This window comes from Gobius niger (assembly GCF_951799975.1).
Source record: "Gobius niger genome assembly, chromosome: 5".
In the NCBI taxonomy this organism is placed as follows: Eukaryota; Metazoa; Chordata; class Actinopteri; order Gobiiformes; family Gobiidae; genus Gobius; species Gobius niger.
This window is the reverse complement of record NC_136856.1, coordinates 39,963,726-39,990,022: the sequence shown is the minus strand read 5'-3', so window position 1 is coordinate 39,990,022 and position 26,297 is coordinate 39,963,726. Positions and strand designations below refer to the sequence as shown.

The 26,297-nt window shown below is 37.0% G+C and overlaps 2 protein-coding genes across 2 annotated transcripts in view; one reads left to right on the top strand and one right to left on the bottom strand.

The window, feature by feature from the left end:
• Nucleotides 1–26,297, bottom strand: part of LOC306962771 (uncharacterized protein) — a 1,040,752-nt gene that overhangs the window by 230,263 nt on the left and 784,192 nt on the right. The window lies entirely within an intron of this gene.
• On the top strand, nt 1,455–22,410 carry lmcd1 (LIM and cysteine-rich domains 1). Its single transcript, XM_079556631.1, has 7 exons — nt 1,455–1,498; nt 10,003–10,070; nt 15,278–15,527; nt 17,790–17,939; nt 18,103–18,306; nt 19,806–20,021; nt 22,266–22,410. The coding sequence occupies exons 1-7, from the start codon at nt 1,478–1,480 to the stop codon at nt 22,380–22,382; spliced, it is 1,026 nt and encodes a 341-aa protein (XP_079412757.1). The 5' UTR covers nt 1,455–1,477; the 3' UTR covers nt 22,383–22,410.

Sequence of the window (26,297 nt, the reverse complement as noted above, 5' to 3'; positions counted from 1 at the left end):
TTTATCTCTCTGTGAGAATCAGTTCTTACATTAAGAGTTGTTGATCTGAGTTTTTCTTAAAATAAGAAAAAATATTATTTGTCTGAACCTGAAGAAGATTCAAAAAGTTTTTCTTTCTTGTTAGAAAAATCATCATGTTTTTAGCAAATTTATCTGAACAAGAAATGGCCAGATTTTATTTCCTAAAATAAGATTTTTTTTCTCAAGAAAACTTTGCTCGGCAAAACATTATTACTTTTTAGGAAAAAATAAGAACTTATTTCTTAAAGTAAGACATGTTTTACTTGTTTTGAATCCACTTTCTGCCGTGTGGAGACGGGTCCCCGGGCGCAGCACTGGTCGCCCCGTGGCGTCGAGGGATGGGTCAAATGCAGTGGACACATTTCGCTGTACAGTTCATGTATAATGACAGATAAAGCAACAAACAAACTCCTAAAATTGTTATAATGAGAATTTTTAAGATTATTGCTTTCTTTTTTCCTTGAGAATATGTTATAGCACTTATACCATGGTCTGGGTGAATACTGGATTCTGATTGGCTGGTGCATTATTGTGGTGTAACCGCACACGTAGTCCGGTAGTTAAATCACTGGGATGTCACTCCGCTGTGGCGTCGCCATAGCAACGCATGACACAGCTGAATCAGATAAAGGCGTAATTAGTGACTGACAGGAACGTATGAGATGGATTTAGTGTTTGCTAAATGTTTGTAGAGGAGAGTGAGCAGCTAGGTTAGCTACTGTTAATAACATATGAGCTTTACATTTCTATTGGAAACGGTTAAGGCTGTTCATCATTTTCAGACGTACATAAAATGATCCTGCATTGAAGCATATTTGTCTGGATTAGTAAAGTCAAACATAAAAGTTTGAGTTGGGGGGGCCCAGGTGTGAGCGACTCCACCGCAGCTGTTTCCATAAACAGTTGAGCTGGTTGAGCTAGCTAGCTTTAGCTTCAGGTTAAACCTTGTAAAAGGTAAATACCTCCTGCCCACGAGTGCCGCATATCGGTGTTTCCTTCCAGGGAAAAGTGTTTCCGGGTTAGTCCTGTTGTGTTGTGATTCTGTGCTGATGTTGTGTCGTTGAGCCTGACTGAGATCCTCGTAATAGCTGCGGAGAATGACTCGCTCTGAGACCAGCCTTCAGTGACCGGCTAATAACCCACACAAAATAGTCCCGTAGTCTGGCAGATTTAGTGACTTTAGTCAATGAAAAACACATTTATTATAAATGTTAGGTTTGTGGGACCCTGGTATAAGCGGATTAAACAACGAGGAGCCGCGTTAGACGTTATAATGCAGGAGGAACAACACTGTGTCGGGCGTTAGAACCGTCTAATGCGGCTCCGAGATGTTTAATCCTTACATGTTTATTCTTGTGATTAAGATTATAAATGATGCTAAATCTAGATGCTAAATCTAAATGTGTTCTTCCTTTCATTAGGAGTGAACAGGAACTACTTGGAAAAGGACGTAATCATGAGCTCTTCGAAGCAAAAGGTAAAACACTGAAACCTTTAACAACTGGTTTAGCCCCGACTTAGACCTGGTCCGAGTCCAGGCTAAGGTCTTGGTCTGTGGCCTGTATTCTGTCCTATAGCCCTGGTTTACGCCTCCCGTATCCCCAGTCGTATTGTGTCCCAGAATGCATTGTGCTGTGTCTATATTTAGAGCGTTTAATCAGAGGAAACTCGGTGAGATAAGCCCAGCCCAGCTCTGTTTCTGATCGGCCTCTGTCAGTGCCTCGAGGTCAAACCGAAGGCCAGATCACCTCGGCCACGCAGTTCGGACCAAATAAGATTCATTAACTAAACATTTAGCGCTTTGCTTTATAGCATCGCACATAAAAGAGTAAGAATGTGGTGATTATGAAAACATTAATCAGCTCTGCCTCTGCACCTCTGGGTTCCAAAAGTACAACTTCCATTCCTTTTGCTTATAGAGATGATAAAAAATGTAGAAAAATGGTGATGTTATCAAGGCCGTGGGAACCCAGGGTGCTGAGGGCGCTGCAGCACCCCCTGGTGGAGAGTTTGTGAACTGCAGGCAATATTAACCCCTTAACTCCCACCTAAACCGAGCACATTTTCTCCAGCTTTACCCCAATCCGAAAGCTTCTGGAAAAAGGTGAGAAAATAGCAACAAAACTGAGACGAAAACAAGAATGAAAATGTGAAAAAAGTGAGAAAACATTGATGAAAAAGTGACGAAAAAGTGACGAAAAAATGACACAAAAATGACAAAAAATGACAAAAAATGTGACAAAAATGTGACAAAAATGTGACAAAAAATGACAAAAAAATGACAAAAAAAAGACAAAAAAAGACAAAAAAATGACAAAAAATGTCAAAAAATGGACAAAAATGTGACAAAAAATTGACGAAAATGTGACATAAACGCCACAAAAGAGTAAGAGAAAAGTGGCAACAAAGTGACAAGTACAAGTCTTTCGAATGAGGCATAACTCTGACCTATAGCCTTGTATGTTTTTAGATTAGGGTAAAGCTGAAAATGTGATGAAAATGTGACAAAAATAAAAAAAAAATTGACCAAAAAAATTATGAAAATATGACAAAAAATATGACAAAAAATTGACAAAAATTTGACAAACATTTGACAAAAATTTTACAAAAACATTACGAAAATATGACAAAAATATGACAAAAAATTGATGAAAATGTGACGAAAATATGACTAAAAAATTACAAAAAAATTACAAAAAATGTGACAAAAAATTTACAAAAAAATTGACGAAAATTGACGAAAAATTTACGAAATGTGACGAAAATATGACAAATATGACAAAAAATGTGCAAAAAAATTACAAAAAATGTAACAAAAAAATTGACAAAATGTGACAAAAATTCACCTCTTTTTTGTCTGGTTTTCTTTGTATGTCAGTCTTTGTTGCTTTCTACATTGCTTTTCCTTCTTTATTGTCGGGTTTCCGTCCATTTTGGTCACTTTTTAATTGTGTAATTGCTGCTTTTTCCATTCAGTTTTTGTCACTCTTTTGTGGCTCTTTATCATCACTTTTTAATCATGTTTTTTTTTTTTTTTATTGTGTTTTTGTTGCTCCTTATTTTCATCCGTGTTTTCATTTTGCCGCATTTTTCAAGAAGCTTCAAGATTTGGAGATAGGAGAAAATGTGCTCGGTTCAGGTGGGGGTTAAATTGTTACACTCTATATGTTGTTTTTTCCTGACTTAATCTTGACTAAAACTACATTACATTTACATCAAAGGACTAAAGCAAACTAGAATATGTCGTATGAACTCTGAACTTTACAAGCTGTAGCAGAGCCGTGGGGAGATGTTTTAGTGAGGGGGCGCTGAGGGACAAAATTTACCCCCAAAATACTTTTTCTGTGCATAAATCCTATTTATTAACCTCTTAACTCCCGCCTGAACCGAGAGCGTTTTCTCCAGTTCAGCTTTACCCAAATCCTGTAGGCCAGTGTAACGCCTCATTTGAAAGACCTACAAAACTAAATGGATCTTTTTCCTCACGTCAGATTTTTTTTCATCACTTTTTTCGTTGGGCAGTCGACTCATTTTTGTCTCACTTTTTCGTCAAATTATTCACATTTTTTTGTCAAATTTTCTCACTTTTTTGTCAATTTTTTTCCTTTTTTGTAAATTTTTTGTCACTTTTTCGTCAAATTATTTCAATTTTTTGGTCAAATTCTTAGCACTTTTCCGTCCATTTCTTCTCAATTTTTCACCAAATATTTCGATTTTTTGGTCCATTTTTTGTCACTTTTTCGTCCATTTTTGTCCTCGATTTTTCGTCAAATTTTTCTCACTTTTTTTCTCAATTTTTTGTCCATTTTTTGTAACTTTTTCGTCAAATTATTCAAATTTTTTGGTCAAATTCTTATCACTTTTTCGTCCATTTTTGTCCTCGATTTTTCGTCCAATTTTTTTGTCAATTTTTTCTCACTTTTTTCACATTTTCATCCTTGTTTTCGTCTCAGTTTTGTTGCTATTTTCACACCTTTTTTCCAGAAGCTTTTGGATTGGGGTAAAGCTGGAGAAAATGTGCTCGGTTCAGGCGGGAGTTAAGGGGTTAATATTGCCTGAGCTGTATTGAGCTGTAGCGAGAGTTGAACCATCAACCTTCGGGCGAGCCTCTGAGCCTCTGAGCCACTTATTACACTGCGTTACTACAGTCGCCCCTGCCCTTGTTTGTCCCGGGGCAGATGGAGCCTGTGATGAGTCTGTGGAGCAGGTTTAGTGACAAATCTAATCCTCCAGTTATTTGTGCTTCGGCGGCGACAGGTGAAACGGCTCCACTGGGATCAGGGCGTCTAACTACAGACCCCGACACGCCCATTGTTTACAGGCACAAAGGAAGAGCCGGCGCATGGAGACAATGGCCTAACATGTATCTGCAGTGTTTTTACTTTATTATTCTGACCTTGATTTACAGAGGCTGTTTTCAGTTAAGAATTGGGCAGTATTAAAGTATTTATTAAAGGAAAAGTGACAAAAATGTGACGAAAATATGACAAAAATAAAAAAAAAATGACAAAAATGTGACAAAAAATTGACAAAAAAATGTGACAAAAAATTGACAAAAATGTCACAATTTTTTTTTAATGGACAAAAAATGGACGATAAAAAATAAAAAAAATGTGACAAAAAATTGACAAAAATGTGACAAAAATATGACAAAAATTAAAAAAAAAATGTGACAAAAATGTGACAAAAAAATGGACAAAAAATGACAAATAATAAAAAAAGACAAAAAATGTGACAAAAATATGACAAAAAAAAAAAAAAAAATTTGACCAAAAATGGACAAAAAATGTGACAAAAAATGGACAAAAATGTCACAATGTTTTTTTAAATGGACAAAAAATGGACGATAAAAAAAAAAAAAATGTGACAAAAAATTGACAAAAATGTGACAAAAATATGACAAAAATTAAAAAAAAAATTTGACAAAAATTTGACAAAAAAATGGACAAAAAATGTGACAAAAATGGAAAAAAATTTCACTATTTAAAAAAAATAAAATTGACAAAAAATGACAAATAATAAAAAAAGACAAAAAATGTGACAAAAATATGACCAAAAAAAAAAAAAAAATTGACAAAAATGTGACCAAAAATGGACACAAAATGTGACAAAAATTGACAAAAATGTCACAATTTTTTTTTAAATGGACAAAAAATGGACAATAAAAAATAAAAAAAATGTGACAAAAAAATTGACAAAAATGTGACAAAAATTTCACTATTTAAAAAAAAACAAAATTGACAAAAAATGACAAATAATATAAAAAAAGACAAAAAATGTGACAAAAATATGACAAAAATTACAAAAATGTGACAAAAATGTGACATAAACGCCACAAAAGAGTAAGTGAAAAATGGCAACAAAATGACAAAAAAAGAAATGAAAATACAAAAAAAGTGTATTTGCAGTGTTTAATTTATTATTCTGACCTCAATTCACAGGATGCGGTTTTCAGTTAAGAATTAGGCAGTATTAAAGTATTTATTTTATGTATCTTAAGGAATTAATCTTCATTTTGGGACTGCCAGCTCAGTGTCCTCGGTCTTGATTTTGCCCTGGTTTATTCTTGATTATTTTCCTCTTTTCTCTTCTAGGATCTGTGCACTTAAAACCCCACCTGAACCGGCCACATTTTCTCCGGTTTGGCTTCACCCAAATCTAAAAGCTTCTTGAAAAAACGAACGACATGATGGTGGGAAAAATGAGACAAAAATGAGGATGAAAACACAATAAAATAAAGTGGCAAAAATGCGAAAACAGAAACCAAAGAATAACAGAAAAGTGACAAAAAAGCGCTGAAAAAGTGACAAAAATATGACAAAAATTAGACAAAAAATGGACAAAAATATGACAAAAAATTTACAAAAAATGTGACAAAAAATGGACAAAAATATGACAAAAAAATGACAAATGACAGAAAATTGACAAAAAAATGACTAAAAATGTGACAAAAAATGACAAAAATATGACAAAAAAGTGACAAAAATTGACAAAAATTTACAAAAATGTGACAAAAATTGGCAAAAAAGTGACAAAAAATTGACAAAAAATGACAAAAAAATTGACAAAAAATGACAAAAAAATTGGCAAAAAATTGACAAAAAAGTGACAAAAAAAATGACAAATGACAGAAAATTGACAAAAAAATGACAAAAAATGTGACAAAAAAATGACAAAAATATGACAAAAAAGTGACAAAAATTGACAAAAATTGACAAAAATGTGACAAAAAATTGACAAAAAATTGACAAAAAAGTGGCAAACAAGTGACAAAAAATTGACAAAAAATGACAAAAAAATTGACAAAAAATGACAAAAAATTGGCAAAAAATTGACAAAAAAGTGACAAAAATTGACAAAAATGTGACAAAAAAATGACAAATGACAGAAAATTGACAAAAAAATGACAAAAAATGTGACAAAAAAATGACAAAAATATGACAAAAAAGTGACAAAAATTGACAAAATTGACAAAAATGTGACAAAAAATTGACAAAAAATTGACAAAAAAGTGGCTAAAAAGTGACAAAAAATTGACAGAAAATGACAAAAAAATTGACAAAAAATTGACAAAAATTGGCAAAAAATTGACAAAAAATTGACAAAAATTGACAAAAATGTGACAAAAAAATGACAAATGACAGAAAATTGACAAAAAAATGACTAAAAATGTGACAAAAAAATGACAAAAAAATGACAAAAAAGTAAAAAAAAAGTGACAAAAATTGACAAAAATTGACAAAAAAGTGACAAAAAATTGGCAAAAAAGTGACAAAAAATGACAAAAAAATGGACAAAAAATGGACAAAAAATTGGCAAAAAATTGGCTAAAAATTGACAAAAAAGTGACAAAAATGTGACAAAAATGTGACAAAACATTGACAAAAAAGTGACAAAAAAGTGACAAAAATGGACAAAAAATTGGCAAAAAATTGACAAAAAAGTGACAAAACATTGACAAAAAATTGACAAAACATTGACAAAATATGACAAAAAATTGACAAAAATGTGACAAACGCCACAACAGAGTAAGAGAAAAGTGGCAACAAAGTGACAAAAGAAATGAAAACACATACAAGTGACTACAATGCAAGTGCAGGTCTTAGCTTTCGAATGAGGCATAACTCTGACCTATAGCCTGTGTGCTTTTAGATTTGGGTAAAGCTGAACTGGAGAAAATGCACTTGGTTAAGGCACGGTCCTGACATCTATTGAATATTTTACCAAACAAAAAGTCTAAATCTCTGACCTCGCGTCGCCCGTCACGATACCGACATGTGGGCGACGCCTCATTAGCTCATCGCTCTGAATGGGCGTCAGCGCCGTGTGTTTGAGCCGGCGCTAAACCCTCAGAAACAGAAGCTGCTCAGCTGTTTTACTGTCATCACTGTTCAGACATGTTCACACTCTTCGCTCACACTTCACTCCTGATCCAGGGATGATCACAGGTCCTAATGAGCCACAAGGACGGCCAGATGGAAGAGATGTCAGTCCCAGCCTTATGCTGAACAAACAGAGACCACAAGGGGACACACACTTTGTAGCTTTTGCTTTACCACAAACCAGAGTAATCCGAAGTAAAGCGGACATGTGCAGGCCTGTGAGTCTGCAGCGAAAAGACAAGTGAGTGAGAAACAAACACTGACCTCATCACCGCACGCTATGACATCACTGCGTGACGTCACACTTGGGTCGGGTCCAAGTGTGAGAAGAGGCCCAGGCTGGAGTCAGGCTGGGACTAGATAAGGAAGAACTGAGCCAGAGCCAAACAAGAGGGAATGCAGGGTTAAGTAAAACACTTGGTTTAAGATAAAGTCAGGATTATGAGGAAGAACTGTTTCTGCTGCTACAACTACTACTACTACTTTTGCAACACCCACTACTTTTTCTATCACTCTTACTACTAATGCAGAGCCGTGGGAGGATGTTTTAGTTACAAAATGTACCCCCAAAATACTTTTTCTGTGCATAAATCCTATTGATTAACCTCTTAACTCCCGCCTGAACCGAGAGCATTTTCTCCAGTTCAGCTTTACCCAAATCCTGTAGGCCAGTGTGACGCCTCATTTGAAAGACCTACAAAACTAAATGGGTCTTTTTCCTCACGTCATCAGATCAAAGGTCAATTTTTTTTGTCATTTTTTGTTCTTTTTTGTCTTTTTTTGTCATTTTTTTGGTCATTTTTTTGTCCATTTTTTTGGTATTTTTTTTGTATTTTTTAGTCATTTTTTTGTCATTTTTTTTCTCATTTTTTGTTCTATTTTTGTCTTTTTTGTCATTTTTTTGTCATTTTATGTTATTTTTTGTCATTTTTTGTCTTTTTTGTCAATTTTTTCCCCACATTTTCATCATTGTTTTCGTCTCAGTTTTGTTGCTATTTTCACACCTTTTTTCCAGAAGCTTTTGGATTGGGGTAAAGCTGGAGAAAATATGCTTGGCTCAGGTGGGAGTTAAGGGGTTAATATTGCCTGCAGTTCACAAACTATCCACCAGGGGAGTGCTGCAGCGCCCTCAGCACCCTGGGTTCCCACGGCCTTGTACTAACGCATTCGCAGCGGTGGGACCAAGTCTTGTAAATTGATCCTTCAGCTCCACCGCAGCAGCAACATCATGAGCCTCCTCAGCCTTCCCGGGGTTTATACAAGTCCTTTTGATGCTTTTAATGCCCTTGTAATGCCCACATATAAAATACAACACAGCCAAGTGGATACAATGGGCAAGTTTTAAGCCAAAAATGTGTATAATGAATGTGTTCCATCATGTTTGTATTTTCAACAAACTTGTTGTTGAGCGATGTTATTAAATGTTATTTATTAAATATTATTTTGCTAATAAATAGAGATTCATATAATTTAAGGCCTTAACCCCTTAACTCCCACCTGAACCGAGCACATTTTCTCCAGTTTGGCTTTACCCCAATCCAAAAGCTTCTGGAAGAAAGGTGTGAAAATGGCAACAAAACCGAGACGAAAACAATGACGGAAATGTGACAAAAAAGTGACGAAAAATGGATGAAAAAGTGGCAAAAATGTCACAAGAAATTGACAAAAAATTGACGAAAAAATAAAAAAAATGTGACAAAAAACGACCAAAAAAAAGTACAAAAATTTAACTGAAAATGTAAAAAAAAAAGAAAAGAAAAAGTGACAAAAAATTGATGAAAAAGTGGCAAAAATGTCACAAGAAAATGACAAAATGTGACAAAAAATGACAAAAATTTTATAAAAATATGCCAAAAATATAACAAAAATTTGATAAAAAATTGATGACTTTTTTTTTAAAAATGTGACAAAAAAAGACAACAAAAAAGTGTAAAAAAAAGTGGCAAAAATGTGTAAAAAAAAGTGTAAAAAATACACTTTACACTCAAAAATACAAAAATTTGACAAAAAATGTAAAAAAAAAGACAAAGTGACAAAAATGGATGAAAAAGTGGCAAAAATGTCACAAGAAAATGACAAAATGTGACAGAAAAATAAAAAAAAATGATAAAAAACTGATGATTTTTTTTTAAAAATGTGACAAAAAATGACCAAAAAAAAGACAAAAAAGTGACAAAAAATTGATGAAAAAGTGGCAAAAATGTCACAAGAAAATGACAAAAAAAATGACATAAAAAAAAAAATGTATAAAAAATTGCTGATTTTTTTTTTTTATGTGACAAAAAAATGACCAAAAAAAGGACAAAAATTTGACAAAAAAAAAAAAAAATGACAAAAAAGTTGCAAAAATGAGTTGAATACCCAACAAAAAAATGATGGAAAAAAAAATGTGATGACATGAGCTGAAAAGATCCTCTGGGTTCAGGCGGGAGTTAAGAGGTTAAATCCATCTCCTCCTTTATTTCGCCTCTAATCTTCCTCGTCCCTCAGACGCATCACTAAAGTGTCACCCCCCTGGGTCCGAGCCCCAGAGTGCATGCTTTCTCTAAACTGTGCCTCCAGTCTGACTTGAACGGTGACGGTGTTGTGGTGTCGACAGGCGCTGGCACCGGGGGCCTGTCTGCTCTGCGAGGGGAACTGCTCCGGGTTCCAGCCGCATTCCTGGAGGTAACGCTCATCCCACAGGCGCCGCAGGAATCCACCGATACTGTATTACTGTATTTGAACACAACTCCGGCTCAAACCAACCAAACTGAGCAGCTAATGACATAATGGAGGAGGCCCCAATATGGGTAAAGAACAGCATCACTGGGCCATCGTTTCTGACCAATCACAGGCCTCCGTGGTCACGTGACGCCGACATTCCTGCGGCCGCGTAAATGTGGAAAGAAGAAGAAAACAAACATTTCATTGAAGTGTCAAAGTGGTTGAAATAGTTCACACAGGAGTCAGGGGCTGTTTTCAGACGTTGCTCTCAGACAAAGGCATTAGCCACGTTTCTCGTTTCAGTGATCAGGAATCGAAGCACACGAGCACACTTAAAACATGTACAATAGGTTAATGCTCCAGCTGGGGGGGATTTCTGACCATTAGCCTAACACTTTTATGTGTATTAGCTTTTCTTTATTTTCAAACTATGAGACTTTTTTAACTATGGAGAAAAAAGGTGAAATAACTCTTAAACCAAGGGCATTTGCTTCAGTTCAGCTTTACCCAAATCTAAAAGCTCTCAGCCTATAGGCCAGAGAAACGCCTCATCTGAAAGACCCACAAAACGGATCTTTTTCCTTGTATTGTCGTCGTTTTTTACTTTATTTTTCATCTCATTTTTGCCATGATTTTGTTACTTTTCTGTCACTTTTTTATTACTTTTTTGTCACTTTTTTGTTACTTTTTTGTTACTTTTTTTGTTGGTCTATTGTCACTTTTTTGTCACTTTTTTGTTGCTTTTTTGTTGGTTTTTTATCACTTTTTTGTTGGTTTTTTGTTACTTTTTTGTTGCTTTTTTGTCGCTTTTTTTGTCACTGTTTTGCTGCTTTTTTGTCACTTTTTTTGCTGCTCTTTTGTTGCTTTTTTGTTGCTTTTTTGTTACTTTTTTGCTGCTTTTTTGACGCTTTTTTGACGCTTTTTTGACGCTTTTTTGTTACTTTTTCGTTGCTTTTTTGTCCCTTTTTTGTCACTTTTTTTACGCTTTTGTGTTGCTTTTTTGTTACTCTTTGCCAAAAGAAACATCAAAAGAGCTTAAAAAAAAAAAACACAAAATGCAGGCGACAAAAAAGTGATGAAAAAAATGACTAAAAAGTGACACTCAAAGTACAACAAAACAGCGCAGAAACAACTCGGCGACAACGCAAGGAAAAATGTAAGATCATTTTTGTGGGTCTTAGCTTTCAAATGAGGCGTTATGCTCTCCACATCAAAACTTTGGAAACACTTTCATGTGTATTAGCTTTTCTTTATTTTCAAACTATGAGACTTTTTTCACACGAGACTATGGAGAAAAAAGGTGAAATAACTCTTCAACCGAGGGCATTTTCTCCAGTTCAGCTTTACCTAAATCTAAAAGCTTCTCGACTGGAGCTCTCAGCCTATAGGCCAGAGGAACGCCTCAGTTGAAAGACCCACAAAACGGATCTTTTTCCTTGTATTGTCGTCGTTTTTTACTTTGTTTTTCATCTCATTTTTGCCATGATTTTGTTGCTTTTTTGTCACTTTTTTGTCACTTTTTTGTCACTTTTTTGTCACTTTTTTTTGGTCTTTTGTCACTTTTTTGTTCATTTTTTTCGATTTTTTGACGGGTTTTTGTTACTTTTTTGTCGCTTATTTGTCGCTTTTTTGTCGCTTTTTTGTTACTTTTTTGTCGCTTTTTTGTCACTTTTTTGTTGTTTTTTTGTTACTTTTTTGTTACTTTTTTGTCGCTTTTTTGTCGTTTTTTGTCGCTTTTTTGTTACTTTTTTGTCACTTTTTTGTTGTTTTTTTGTTACTTTTTTGTCGCTTTTTTGTCGCTTTTTTGTCGTTTTTTTGTCGTTTTTTGTCGCTTTTTTGTTACTTTTTTGTCGCTTTTTTGTCGCTTTTTTGTTACTTTTTTGTCGCTTTTTTGTTGCTTTTTTGTTGCTCTTTTGTCACTTTTTTTACACTTTTTTGTTCCTTTTTTGCTGATTTTTCTGTGACTTCTTTATTGAGTTTTTGTCACATTTTGTTGCTCTTTTGTTGCTTTTTTGTCGCTTTTTTGTTGCTTTTTTGTCACATTTTGTTGCCACATTTATGTTCCTGTTTGTGGCCTTTGTGATACTTTCTTGTTTTGTTTTCATCCTGGTTTTCCTCTGACGTTTTTTCCCAGAAGCTTTTAGATTTGGGTAAAGCCAAACTGTTGAAAATGTGCCCGGCTCAGGTGGGGGTTAAGAGGTTAAATTCTTCCAAAGTGCTTCATAAGGTCGTCAGCTGGAAGCAAACAAAGCAAAAAGCGGCCATTTTGAAGAACCAATTTCATCTTCTTTGTTTAACCTCTTAACCCCCACCTTCACTGATTACATTTTCTCCAGTTCAGCTTTACCCAAATCTAAAAGCTTCTTGAAAAAAAACCCCGTCAAAAACAAGCCAGTGAATGAGGATGAAAACGCAGCCAAAAGAAGCATCAAAAGAGATAAAAAAAAAAAAAAAGTGATTAAAAAAAATGACAAAAAAAGTGACACCCAAAGTGCAACAAAACAGCGCAGAAACAACTCGGTGACAACGCAAGGAAAAAGTGAGGCGTTATAGTCTCCAGTCCAGAAGCTTCTAGATTTGGGTAAAGCCAAACTGGAGAAAATGTGCTCGGTTAACCCCTTAACTCCCACCCGAACCGAGCACATTTTCTCCAGTTTGGCTTTACCCCAATCCAAAAGCTTCTGGAATAAAGGTGAGAAAATAGTGACAGAACTGAGACAAAAACAATGATGAAGATGTGACAAAGAAAGTGAGAAAACTTGGACAAAAAAGTGATGAAAAAATGACAAAAATGTGACAAAAAAAGACAAAAAAAGACAAAAAAGTGACAAAAAAAATGTACAAAAAAAAAACAAAAAATTTACAAAAAATTACCAAGAAATGACAAAAAAATGACAAAAAAATTAGTTGAAACCCCCCCCCAAAAAAAAAGATGGGGAAAAAATCTGATGACGTGAGGAAAAAGATCCATTTAGATGAGTTTTGTAGATCTTAGCTTTCAAATGAGGCGTTACACTGGCCTACAGGATTTGGGTAAAGCTGAACTGGAGAAAATGCTCTCGGTTCAGGCGGGAGTTAAGAGGTTAAAGTGGGGGTTAAGAGGTTAAAATATTCTTCCATATGTGTTCATTCATAAGTTAAGGCCTTTCAAAGTAAATGGGCTGGAATTAAAAGAAAAACCTACAAATAAAAAGCACTTCCAAACTGTTGAACTGAAAAAAAAAATCTAAAATAGAACATTTCTCATGGCACAAGGGATTTGATTCGCTCCACACACGTCGGTGCTGCAGTGTGTAGCCACAGCCTCCCCTTGTGGCAGATGGACAGAAGTGCAGCTGCTCATCTGCGCCCGCCCTTCATCCACACTCACAGACATCCTTCCTCCTTCAGTGGAAACAGGAGTGTGCAGACATGGGGAGGACAGGCCAACTCCACACTGAGAGACCAAGGGCCAGATCTTGTGACTGTCCGTGCGCAGCTCTAAACGCAACGTGGTGCACGCGCGATCCTGCATGTGGCGCTAAAGGCTGCGCCGCCAGGGAGAGGGCGTTATTTAAGAAAAAGAGGCGACTGAGGCTGGTTCATTACAAGCAGCACTCGGAGCCGCTCTTCTGTGGCACCTCCACATTATGTTCCTCTTTACATCGCGCTGCCTTGTCTTCTTCCTTAGAATCGACGTCAAATTGAAAACAAAAGAGAAATTGCCTTGAAAAGTCTGTTTGAGCGTCGGTTGCGCACGGGTTTACTTTGATAGATCAACGCACACACCCCTAACACCAAAACAACAACAGTTTTCCATAAATAAACCACACGTGCCTCAAGTGCCACAACACCAGGTCTGATCTGAGTTTTAAGGAGACGTTTCCATCGTGTGTCAGTCTTTACCTCCTGATGATGCTCCTGTAGCCACAGCTCAGTCCAAAAGAAAGAAGCGCATTTCACAGGGAACAGAGCAACTTTTTTTTTCCAATTCAGCCGCTCCAAGAATCCTGCAAAATAGTACAAACTCCACAGCCGATATGACAGTTTCTGATCAGTTAAATCCTGTACATTTGGTAACTTTGCCAGTGTCCAGCGCGAGGCCTCTCTGTCCCGCCTGCTCAGCCTGGATCTGCAGCAGCGGAGGGATAGTTTTGTTTCTTTCATCTTTATTAAATTTAATCTTTATTGCATCAGCATGTTACGCGTGTACAAGAGAACCCCCCCTCGCCCCCCCTTGCAAACCACCGCCTCCCGCAGGTCTGGGAAAGCATGGGGAGGGGGCGGCACCACAACATCGCAATGCGAGTCTGTCCCCCCTCCTGTCCTGCCCACCTTTTGCACCAGGTATGACTGTGACGCCCTCGCGTGAGCCCTGCCCTCTCCTCCACCTGTGGGCGGGGGCTCCTGGTCCGCACCTGGTGCTAATCATGTTTGTGCTCATCAGGCTGCAGGTGGCGCTGATGGGCTGCAAGGAGGCTCCGGCCCTTTAAGGACGGCGGAGGTGGAATCTCTCTCTCTCTCCCTCGGTGTCGGCTCTGGGGCGCGCGTCGGGTCGCCCGGGGCCACGTCGGGTCGCCCGGGCTGCCGCGCCAGCATGCCGCCCTCAGCTAGAGATACTTTTTATAATAACAGATAATGCCTGCTGGGCTAAAACCCGTATTCTGCGTCCTGCTCTCTCTTTTGTTGCGGCCTCACGAGCCGGGTCGTAACAATGACACTGAAGATTGCAAGGAGCGCCCCCGTCTGCGCAGTCGTCTGCTCTGCAGCCTGCGCTAAGAACCACAAGATCTGGCCCTAAGTGTCTCCTCTAGTTTCGCCACTGATAACATGTACAATAGGGCAAGGTCTCCACTGAAAATGCCTTTCTTAATCTGTACGTCATGTCATTTGCATAATAATTTGGAACGCGGTGTAGTTTTAGAAACTAGAAGGTCTTGGCTTTCAAATGAGGCATCACACTGGCATATAGGCTGTAAACTCTCCTGTCCATGTGTGTTGAGATTTGGATATGCATAATTGCTAACCCCAACTCTAGCCCTAACCCTAAACTGGCAGGACAGGTCAAAGTTCTCCAAAAGTACTGACATATTTTAATAATCCCGGGAAGGCTCGGGCCACCGCTCTGCAAACTTACTATGACACATTACAAGATGATGACCGAATCCCGCCCCTCTCGCTCTCCTCAGAAAGGCGTGCACTTCCTGCGGCTGCGGCTCCACAGACCACATGACCACGGAGGCGGAGGAGGACCAGCGGATGGGGCGGCTCCTGTCGGACTCGCCCTGTGGCCACATGACTCAGAAGGTTAAAGGGGGCGGCGGCTTGAGGCTCTACAAACGCAACCGTCTGATCGTGACCAACCCGCACGTGTCCCGCAAGGACCCCAGCTTCAGCACCACGGCCTACCAGTGGGCCCCGAGCACGACGCACAAACTGGTGAGGGGCGCCGCTGTTACCGCCAGCCTCTTTAGGATCCTCATCAGCGGGAGAGGATAGCACTACTGTTTGACCCACTTGGCGTTGACATGATCACCCTCTACTGCAGTGGTTCTCAACCTGGGGGTGGGGACCGCCAAGGGGGTCGCGAGACAAATTTAGGGGGTTGCCAGATCATTTAGATAAAATAGCCATATTTTCATTAGCGTATAATCTGATATTTTATTGTAGCATGTGTGTGCTATTTTACCAGAGTGCCATTACTTGTTTATAGTTTAATGAATTTCATTTTAGCCATTTTTTTTTTTTTTTAACGCCTTAACTCCCGCCTGAACCGAGCACATTTTCTCCAGTTTGGCTTTACCCTAATCCAAAAGCTCCTGGAAAAAAGCTGAGACGAAAACAATGATGGAAATGGGACAAAAAAGTGAGAAAACATTGACAAAAAAAAGTGACGAAAAATGGATGAAAAAGTGGCAAAAATGTCACAAAAATGTCACACAAAAATTTGACAAAAATGTAAAAAAAAAAAATTTGACAAAAATGTGACAAAAAAATGACAAAAAAATCACAAAAAATGACAAAAAAGTGACAAAAAAAGACAAAAAAATGTGACAAAAAATGAAAAAAAAAAGACAAAAATGTGACAAAAATGTGACAAAATTGTGACAAAATTGTGACAAAAAATGACAAAAAAATGACAAAAATGTGACAAAAAATGACAAAAAATTACAAAAAATTACAAATAATGAGAAAAATGTGACAAAAATGTGACAAAAAATGACAAAAAAAATGACAAAAAAATGTGACAAAAAATGACAAAAAAAATGACAAAAATGTGACAAAAAATGACCAAGAAATGACCAAAAAATAAAAAAAAATTGATGAAAAATTGACAAAAATGTGATAAAAAATGTGACCAAAAAATGTCAAAATTTGAACAAAAAAATAGCAAAAATTGACGAAAAAATGACAAAAAGTTACAAAAATGAGTTGAATACCCAACAAAAAAATGATGGAAAAAGATCCTCTCGGTTCAGGCGGGAGTTAAGAGGTTAAGAATTATGTCGGCTACTATTTCTATTTCTCACGGTCTGACCCGAGCGGGGGTCACGAATCCCTTTTACTGTTAAAATGGGGGTTGCGGCGCCAAAAGGTTGAGAACCACTGCTCTACTGGCAAGAAGTGACTCCAGTGTTAAAACATGGAATCCAACGGTAACTTTATAGTAACAAGCTCTGTGGGAGGAACAAGTTGCCCCATCTTCATTTTGCAACAGTTTTGGACACTTCACATGAATGTGGCAGAATGACCGTTGTTAATATTATGTCTATGATCCAAGTATCCGAGTATCTCAGAGGTTTACACTTGACACAGAATCCGATGAGTTCATTTTTGTCACATTTTGTCACATTTTTGTCATTTTTTCGTCAATTTTTTATCACATTTTTGTCATTTTTTGTCACATTTTTGTCACATTTTGTCACATTTTTGTCATTTTTTGGTCAATTTTTTATCACATTTTTGTCATTTTTTGTCACATTTTTGTCACATTTTGTCACATTTTTGTCATTTTTTTGTCAATTTTTTATCACATTTTTTGTCACATTTTTTCGTCAATTTTTGTCATTTTTTGTCAATTTTTAGTCATTTTTTGGTCAAATCTTTATCACATTTTTGTCATTTTTTTATCACATTTTTTTGTCATTTTTTGTTAAATTTTCATCAAATTTTTATCATTTTTTGCCACATTTTTTGTAATTTTTTAGTAATTTTTTAGTAATTTTTTAGTAATTTTTTATCCCATTTTTTTTTCATTTTTTGTTAAATTTTTATTAAATTTTTGTCATTTTTTGTCACATTTTTTGTAATTTTTTTGTCATTTTTTTCATAAATTTTTCATCAGAATTTTCTCAGTTTTTTGTCACTTTTTTGTCAATGTTTTCTCACTTTTTTCACATTTTTATCCTTGTTTTCGTCTCAGTTTTGTTGCTATTTTCACACCTTGTTTCCAGAAGCTTTTGGATTGGGGTAAAGCTGGAGAAAATGTGCTCGGTTCAGGTGGGAGTTAAGGAGTTAATATTGCCTGCAGTTCACAAACTATCCACCAGGGGGTGCTGCAGCGCCCTCAGCACCCTGGGTTCCCACAGCCTTGTATACAGAAACTACTTTGAATTCGACCCGAAAGAAAGGCCTTGACCTGATCTGATGAATGTGTTTCTCTCATTGGTTTCTCTCTGATTTTCTTTTTTTGACTCAAAGGCAATGCACTTTATGGAGCTCCTCCCTCAGCAGCGTCGTCCCATAAGTGGCACACAGGGGGCGCTAGAGAGAAGCAAACAGCTACAGATCCAGCTGCCTGTGCACGACCAGGACCCGATGAAGTGCTGCAGCCTCTCCTCTGAAGACGAGGTGAGTCAATGCAAAGATGCAGCTCACAGTTTTATAGTTTCACAGTTTCACAGTTTCACAGTTTCACAGTTTCACAGTTTTCAGGTTTTACAGTTTCACAGTTTCACAGTTTTCAGGTTTTTTCCAGTTTTTTGAATTGCGTTTCGCCCCCATGTTTGTCCAGATCTGCTCCATGCTGCTGTTCGTGAAGCTCTACAAACAGGAAGTGCTGGGAGTGGGAGAAGTGGCCTTACCTGGAGAGGGCGGGGCTCTGAGGGAGGCAGCCAATCAGAGAGCACTGAAGGAGCAGGACGCAGCCAATCAGAGCCCGGAGAAGGAACCCGAGCAGACATCGTCGCCGTCATCCACTAACGGAGCTGAGGAATATGTAAGAACTAAGCCCTGACTCACAGCATCTGCAAGAACACCTGGAAATCATTCAATGTCAATGTCAATGTTATTTATAAAGCACATTTAAAAACAACCATAGTCGACCAAAGTGCTGGACAAGAACAGTAACAATATGTACAATAAACACAATAAAACTTAAACACAGGTCAGACATAAAGGCACAAACTGTGGAACCGAAGGCCAAAGCAAAAAGATGAGTTTTTAATTTGGTTTTAAACAGACTGAGCCGAGCACATGTAGAGGAGGCGGGTCCAAAGTTTAGGGGCCACTGAGGAGGCTCGGTCACCTCTGGACACACAGACAGAAGGAGCTGGTCTGAGCTCAGAGCTCTGGAAGGACAGTCGAGCTGGTCAGACCTCAGAGCTCTGAAGGGCAGTAGAGCTGCAGCAGTTCTGACAGATACTTCGGTGCCAGTGAATATAGGCCTTTAAAAACAATCAGCAGAATTTTAAACTTGATTCGAAAGGGAACTGGTAGCCAATGTAAAGTGGACAGAATGGGAGTGATGTGGCGGTCAGCAGGCGGTCAGCAGGCGGTCAGCAGGCGGTCAGCAGGCGGTCAGCAGGCGGTCAGCAGGCGGTCAGCAGGTGGTCAGCAGGCGGGCTGCGGCGTTTTGGATTTGAGGTCCAGCCCTGTGTAAAGGGAGTTACAATAATCCAACCTTGAAGTGATGAAGGCCTGGATCGCCTTCTCTAAATCTTTTTTTGACAAGTAGGCCTTAATTTTTTCTTTAAGTCTTGGTTGGAAGAAGCTTTTACAATTGATCCAATGTGTTTTTCAAAATTGAAACAAGTATCAAAAGTCACACCAAGATTTTTAACAGTGGGGCGGATAAAGGAAACAAGAGGCCCAATAACACTGTCAGTCTTTAGGTTTTCACAGGGGGTTTCAACTTCCGAATACAGCTATCTCTGTTTAGCCTAGTTTTGTAGGTCTTGGCTTTCAAATGAGGCATCACCCTGGGCTAAAGGCTATTAGCTCAAAGCAGGATAAATATCATTCTAAATTCAAGTAGTTTAAACTCAAGAAGAAGAAGAAGATCTTTATTTATATAGCGCCTTTCACAGACCTGGTCACAAAGCGCTTTTACATGAGACTATTGTACATTCACTCCACGCTCGGTGGTGGAAACTACGTTTGTAGCTTCAGTTTCCCCTGGGGGAGACTGTCAGAGGCGCTTTCGCGACTACACACGTCTGCGCCAACGGACCCTCTGACACCACCATACAAACACATCATTCATCCTGGCCTATTGTGCATGTTTTTAGTGGTAGGGGAAACCGGAGTACCCACCGGAGTACCCACACAGAAAGGCCCTGTGCAGGTGGGAATCGAACCCGGACCTTCTAGCTGTGAAGCGAGAGCACTAACCACTGCACTACCGTGCCGCCCAAGCACAGTAGTTGTTTATTACTCTAGTGTAGTAGTGGTGGCAGAAACCTTTAATTTGGTTTTTTCCCTCTGTTTTCCCTGCAGATCTGCTCCGGCTGCCGGGCCGCGGTGGATAAGGACTGCCCGGTGGTTTTTGCTCAGAGGGAGGGGTACGACGCCCGGTGGCACCCGTCCTGCTTCGTCTGCTCCGTGTGCGGCGTGATGTTGGTCGACCTGGTTTACTTCTGGAACAATCAGAGGCTGTTCTGCGGACGACACTTCTGCGAGAGCCAGAGACGGCGCTGCCAGGGCTGTGACGAGGTATCAGTGCGACATCTATCTGCGTATTTATCAATCTGTCGAAATGTCTGTCTGTCTGTCTGCCTGCCTGTCTGTCTGTCTGTCTGCACGCCTGCCCGCATTTTTTTCTTGGGTATTCAACTCATTTTTGTAACTTTTTTGTCATTTTTTTTGTCATTTTTTGTCACATTTTTGTCACATTCTTGTCATTTTTTCGTAAATATTTTCATCAAATTGTTTTTATTTTTTGTCAATTTTTTGTCACATTTTTGTCATTTTTTCGTCAATTTTTTATCAATTTTTTGTCATTTTTTTGTCACATTTTTGTCATTTTTTGTCACATTTTTGTCATTTTTTTCAATTTCTTGTGAAATTTTTGTGACATTTTTCGTCATTTTTTCATCCATTTTTCATCCATTTTTCATAAAATTGTTTTTATTTTTTTGTCAATTTTTTTTTATCACATTTTGTAGGATTTTGTCACATTTTTGCCATATTTTTATCGCATTTTTTGTCACATTTTTGTCTTTTTTTTTGTCATTTTTTTGGTCGATTTTTTATCAATTTTTTGTCATTTTTTTTGCACATTTTTTGTCAATTTCTTGTGACATTTTTGCCAATGTTTTCTCACTTTTTTGTCACATTTCCATCATTGTTTTCGTTTCAGTTTTGTTGCTATTTTCTCACATTTTTTCCAGAAGCTTTTGGATTGGGGTAAAGCCAAACTGGAGAAAATGTGCTCGGTTCAGGTGGGAGTTAAGGGGTTAAAGTTGTTTTTAATGTGTCTAAAGTGCAATAGTAGCTTATGGAGAACTAGCCTGTTCTGCCGCCTCACATGGAGGTGCTGCAGCAATGTCGGGCAGTCGCGTCGTGGTCGTAAAGCAGCTCAACCAGCGGCTCAGGACTGACCCCACCTGAACACAATCTCACTGAACAACTTGACAAATAAAGCACTTACTTACTTAACCCCTCAACTCCCGCCTGAACCGAGCACATTTTCTCCAGTTTGGCTTTACCCCAATCCAAAAGCTTCTGGAAAAAAGGTGAGAAAATAAGACAGAACTGAGATGAAAACAATGATGAAGATGTGACAAAAAAGTGACGAAAACTTAGACAAAAAAGTGACGAAAAATTGACAAAAAATGGACAAAAAAATGGACAAAAAACTGACTAAACAATTGACAAAAAAGGACAAAAAAAGGACAGAAAGTGACAAAAAAAATTATGAAAAACTTACAAAAAAATTACGATAAAACTACAAAAAAGTGGCAAAAAAATGATGAAAAAATGATGAAAAAATGATGAAAAAGTGACAAAAAGTGACAAAAAAATTACAAACAATTTGACAAAAAAATATGAAAAAATGGCAAAAATGTCACAAAAATGTTACAAAAAATTTACAAAACAATTGACAATAAAGGACAAAGTGACAAAAAAATTACAAAAAACGTACAAAAAAAATTACGATAAAAAAACAAAAAAGTGACAAAAAAAATTACAATTTGACAAAAAATTGACAAAAAAAATATGAAAAAATGTCAAAAATTTACAAAACAATTGACAAAAAAATTACAAAAAAATTACAAAAAAGTGACAAAAAATTACAATTTGACAAAAAATTGACAAAAAACTGACAAAAAATTGACAAAAAAATTATGAAAAAATGGCAAAAATGTCACAAAAATGTTACAAAATATTTACAAAACAATTGACAAAAAACTGGCAAAAGATTGACCAAAAAATTACGAAAAAAAAGTACAAAAAAATGACAGAAAGTGACAAAAAAATTACACAAAAATAACAAAAAAGTGACAAAAATTACAATGTGACAAAAAAATGACAAAAAAATGACAAAAAAAATTCAAAAAAATTACAAAAAAGTGGCAAAAAATTGCCAAAAAAAATGATGAAAAAGTGGCAAAAAGTGACAAACAATTTGACAAAAAATGTACAAAAAAGTTACAATAATGAGTTGAAAACCCCCCAAAAAATTATGGGAAAAAAAAATCTGATGACGTGAGGAAAAAGATCCATTCAGATGAGTTTTGCAGATCTTAGCTTTCAAATGAGGCTGACTGACCAGATTTGGGTAAAACTAAACTGGAGAAAATGCTCTCGGTTCAGGCGGGAGTTAAGAGGTTAAACTTGCATTAAAGAAATGATGAATGCTCAGCTTTAGGCCCGACAGAGCCCCCATTGAGCTCTCGTTGGTTTGATTTTCTGTTTTCCTGCTTTACCATCTGTCCGTCTGTTGTTTTGCTGCAGTTGATCTTCCGGGACTCGTACCACACGGGCAGCGGCGGCCGGGCCTGGCACACGGAGCACTTCTGCTGCTGGAAATGTGGACAGAGCCTGGACCAGAGCTGCCCTCACTCCACTTAGACCCAGCTCCAAAGCTCCTTTTCTGGACTAAACCGGCTCCAAAGCACGGCCTAACGCTGGTCTAAACTATCGAGAGCTCCACCCAGGCCGAATGAGCTCAAACACAACCCAGGTATTTGTCCCCATTTCTGCCCTGCCAGACAGTTTGTTGGTGTTCTCCATCCATACCAGAAATAGTCGTGCTAAATATGGGTTAATGGCTTTTTTTGGTCACATTTTTTGTCTTTTTTTTTGGTCATTTTTTGTTCTTTTTTTTGTCACATTTTTTCTCATTTTTTGTTCTTTTTTTTTGTCATTTTTTGTTCTTTTTTTTGTCATTTTTTGTCATTTTTTGTCATTTTTTTGTCACATTTTTTGTCATTTTTTTGTCACATTTTTTGTCATTTTTTGTTCTTTTTTTTGTTCTTTTTTTTGTCACATTTTTTGTTCTTTTTTGTTCTTTTTTTGTCATTTTTTCGTCACTTTTTTGTCATTTTTTGTCATTTTTTTGGTCAATTCTTTGGTCATTTTTTGGTCATTTTTTGTTCTTTTTTTGTCATTTTTTGTCACATTTTTGTCACATTTTTTGTCATTTTTTGTTCTTTTTTTTGTCTTTTTTGGCCATTTTTTTGTCATTTTTTTTTCTTTTTTTGGGTCATTTTTTGTCATTTTTTGTTCTTTTTTTGTCATTTTTTCGTCACCTTTTTGTCATTGTGCTAAATGTGGGTTAACGGCTTTTGATTGAAGTCACTGATGATACGCACAGCACTTACAAAAAGCATCGTTTTTATATTTTGCCAAACAAGACAAACAAAACTAGTTCATTTGTCACTCCGGACAAAAGTGTTTAGCAGAGGGTGTGATTTTATAATATTATAATATTACTTTCAAAGGAAAAGATTTGAATTTTAGTTAATCATGTTGTAAAAATATTTGCAGGATCTTTGAGGGAAGTTCTCAGACTTTCACTGGACTAAAAACCGATATCTTTCATTTTTATTTTGAAAAAAAAAAGGAAAAAAGGCCTCATGAAGTTGTTGGAATATTTTTCTAGAGAGAAAAAATCTCAACTTCAAGTTAAACGTAGTCAGAGCCGTGGGAAGATGTTTTAGTTAGGGGGCGCTGAGGGACAAAATGTACCCTCAAAATACTTTTTCTGTGCATAAATCCTATTTATTAACCTCTTAACTCCCGCCTGAACCAAGAGCATTTTCTCCAGGTCAGCTAAATGGATCTTTTTCCTCACATCAGATTTTTTTTCATCACTTTTGCCACTTTTGTCAAATTCTTTCACTTTTTCGTTCATTTTTTGTCAATTGTTCGTCAAATTTTTCAAATTTTTGTCAAATTTTGGTCCATTTTTGTCATTTCTTTTTACATTTTTTGTAATTTTTTTGGCACTTTTTGGTCAATTTTTTCATCTCAGTTTTGTTGCTATTTTCACACCTTTTTTCCAGAAGCTTTTGGATTGGGGTAAAGCTGGAGAAAATGTGCTCGGTTCAGGCGGGAGTTAAGGGGTTAAGAACCGCTGAGCCTTTAGACACGCCCCCTCCACACGCTGTCTGTGGCATCAGTGGGGAGGGGGTTCTGCTGAGGAGCAGTGGTTGGTTACTCGGCTGGTGACGAAAGCTCGGAGGCGTCTCCAGGAGGTGGGGGCGTTCCTAGGAGGACTCAGGCAAACCTATCCCTAAAATGGCCGCCATCAGAGTTTTTACAGATGACTCAGAAATACGTGAATGTGCCAAGGCAACACTTCAGGCATGTTTTTAATGAGGGAGTGACAGAATAACACGATGGAAAGCTTGGAAAAGTCAAATTTGCATAACACCCCGCCTTTAAGGTAAACAAGTTACTTTGTACTGCGACAAAACCTTGAATACTGAGTGACTACTTCAGCCTATATGTTTTGTCTTTGGTAGTGTGATCCTAAATGGCATAAACTGTGTAAAAAAAATAAAATAATCTAAAACAGGTTATTAGGTCTGGAGGTCGAGGTTGAGATTTTAACTGGTTTAACTGACGATGTTTTGAAGTGTTGAACTGCCGTGTGAAATGTTGCTTTATTTGTTGTGTTTTCAAGAAAGGCCTTGAGAAAATGAACTGGCTCAAAGAACTGGAGGAAACAGTGTTAAAGTGAACGATGTGTCAAAGTGATGAGAGCTGCTTTTAATTCAATAAAAACTGGATCAACAACGGAGCTTTGTGTTGGCAATTTATTTTTTAAATCAAACTGTTTTTCTGATCAGGAAATTCTACTGTCGTGCATGAAAGGTATTACTACATCACATATATTCTATCCATCCCCTCAGTGTAGCAGAACATACTTAAAGCAACAGGCCACCGTTTTTCCAGATGAGATATGTTCTTACCTGAGCTTAGACGAGTTGATGCGTACCTGTCTGGTCTTTGTGCGTGCGCTCAGTCACGCAAAAAGACCCAAGATGTTGATAGAGCATTTGGCCTCTCCCAGTGTATTCCTATAGCAAAGACCAACTCGTCTAAGATCAGGTAAGAACATATCTCAGAATGGAAAAAACGGTGGCCTGTTCCTTTAATACATCCAAAAGGATATAACAATATAATTTGGCTAATAATGGAAATAATTGGGCGATTGAGACAATACTTAATCAATGTAAACAATAGAGTTAAAGGTAAATTTCCAAATAGAACAGACGCACTGCATAAAGTGCCCGACTAAAAACAAGGAAAAAAATCTTAAAATAAGACATTTTGTTTTGTTTTAAGGAAAAATTCTGCCAATGGGTCAGCGTTTTTTTCTTGCTAAGAATTCTTATTTCTAGAATATTTTTCTTCATAAAACAAGAAAGAAACACTAAATTTAAGCAAATAAATACTGAGAATTAAGCAAAATATCCTCAGAAAATGGATTAATTTAAGGAAAACATTCTTATTTAGTGAAAAATTGTGGATATTTTACTTAAATGTTGCTTGATTTAAGTAAAATGTTCTAAATTACTCACATTTTTGAGCAAAATGTTGTTAATAAATACTAATATTTAAGGAAAGTATTGCCCGGAGACCCGCCTCCATGATGTGGAGCCAGGCTGATGGTCAGAATCACCTGCTGGAGGATTCACCTATTGTACATGTTTTTAGTGGTAGACACGGGGAGAACATGCTCCACACAGAAAGGCCCCGTCCTGGTGGGAATCGAACCCAGGACCTTCGAGCTGTGAAGCTGAGGCTCTAACCGCTGTGCCACCGAGCCGCCCACTTTAAAGAATGGAATGTATTATCTCTCTGTGAGAAGCAGTTCTTACATTAAGAGCTGTTGATCTGAGTTTATAATACGAAAAAATATTCTTTGTCTAAAACTGAAGAAGATTCAAAAAGTTTTTCTTTCTTGTTACAAGAAAAAATAACATGTTTTTAGCAAATTTATCTGAACAAGAAATGGCTCGATTTTATTTCCTAAAATAAGATGTTTTTTTTCTCAAGAAATCTATCGGCAAAACATTATTACTTTTTATTTCTTAAAGTCAGACATTTTTTACTTTCTTAGAATCCACTTGCAGTGCAGTCTACGCTTTAACTCAAACAATATAATCAGTAAACAATAGAAACACTCACTAATGAAAGAAACAAGTGAATAAATGTGAAATAGAAGGATAAATGGCGTCTCATTCCTCTTTTTCTCTATGGATGAGGAAATATTTTCTGCTTTCGAAACTGATTCACGGGGTTTGAGTATCTGCCGATATCCGATATTCACCGATGCCAAGATACTTTCTTAAAAAATGGTCCTCCTTTTTCCAGCTTCATTACTGACATACACACGCTACAATTTAATGTTATTAGGCTAGTTTATGATCAGAATTGTATTTATTGCCATTGTTTGAGAACAGGTTCACAAACGAGGAGAATTTAGATAAAAACTTTAAAACTATAAGCCTATAGGGCATGCATGAAGAAGAT

Bases quoted from the DNA above. Each gene is read 5' to 3' on its own strand.
- lmcd1 (XM_079556631.1), top strand. From the start codon at position 1,478: ATGAGCTCTTCGAAGCAAAAG. The intron at 1,499-10,002 runs GTAAAACACTGA...TGGTGTCGACAG, and splicing joins TGAGCTCTTCGAAGCAAAAG to GCGCTGGCACCGGGGGCCTG. The intron at 18,307-19,805 runs GTAAGAACTAAG...TTTTCCCTGCAG, and splicing joins CTAACGGAGCTGAGGAATAT to ATCTGCTCCGGCTGCCGGGC.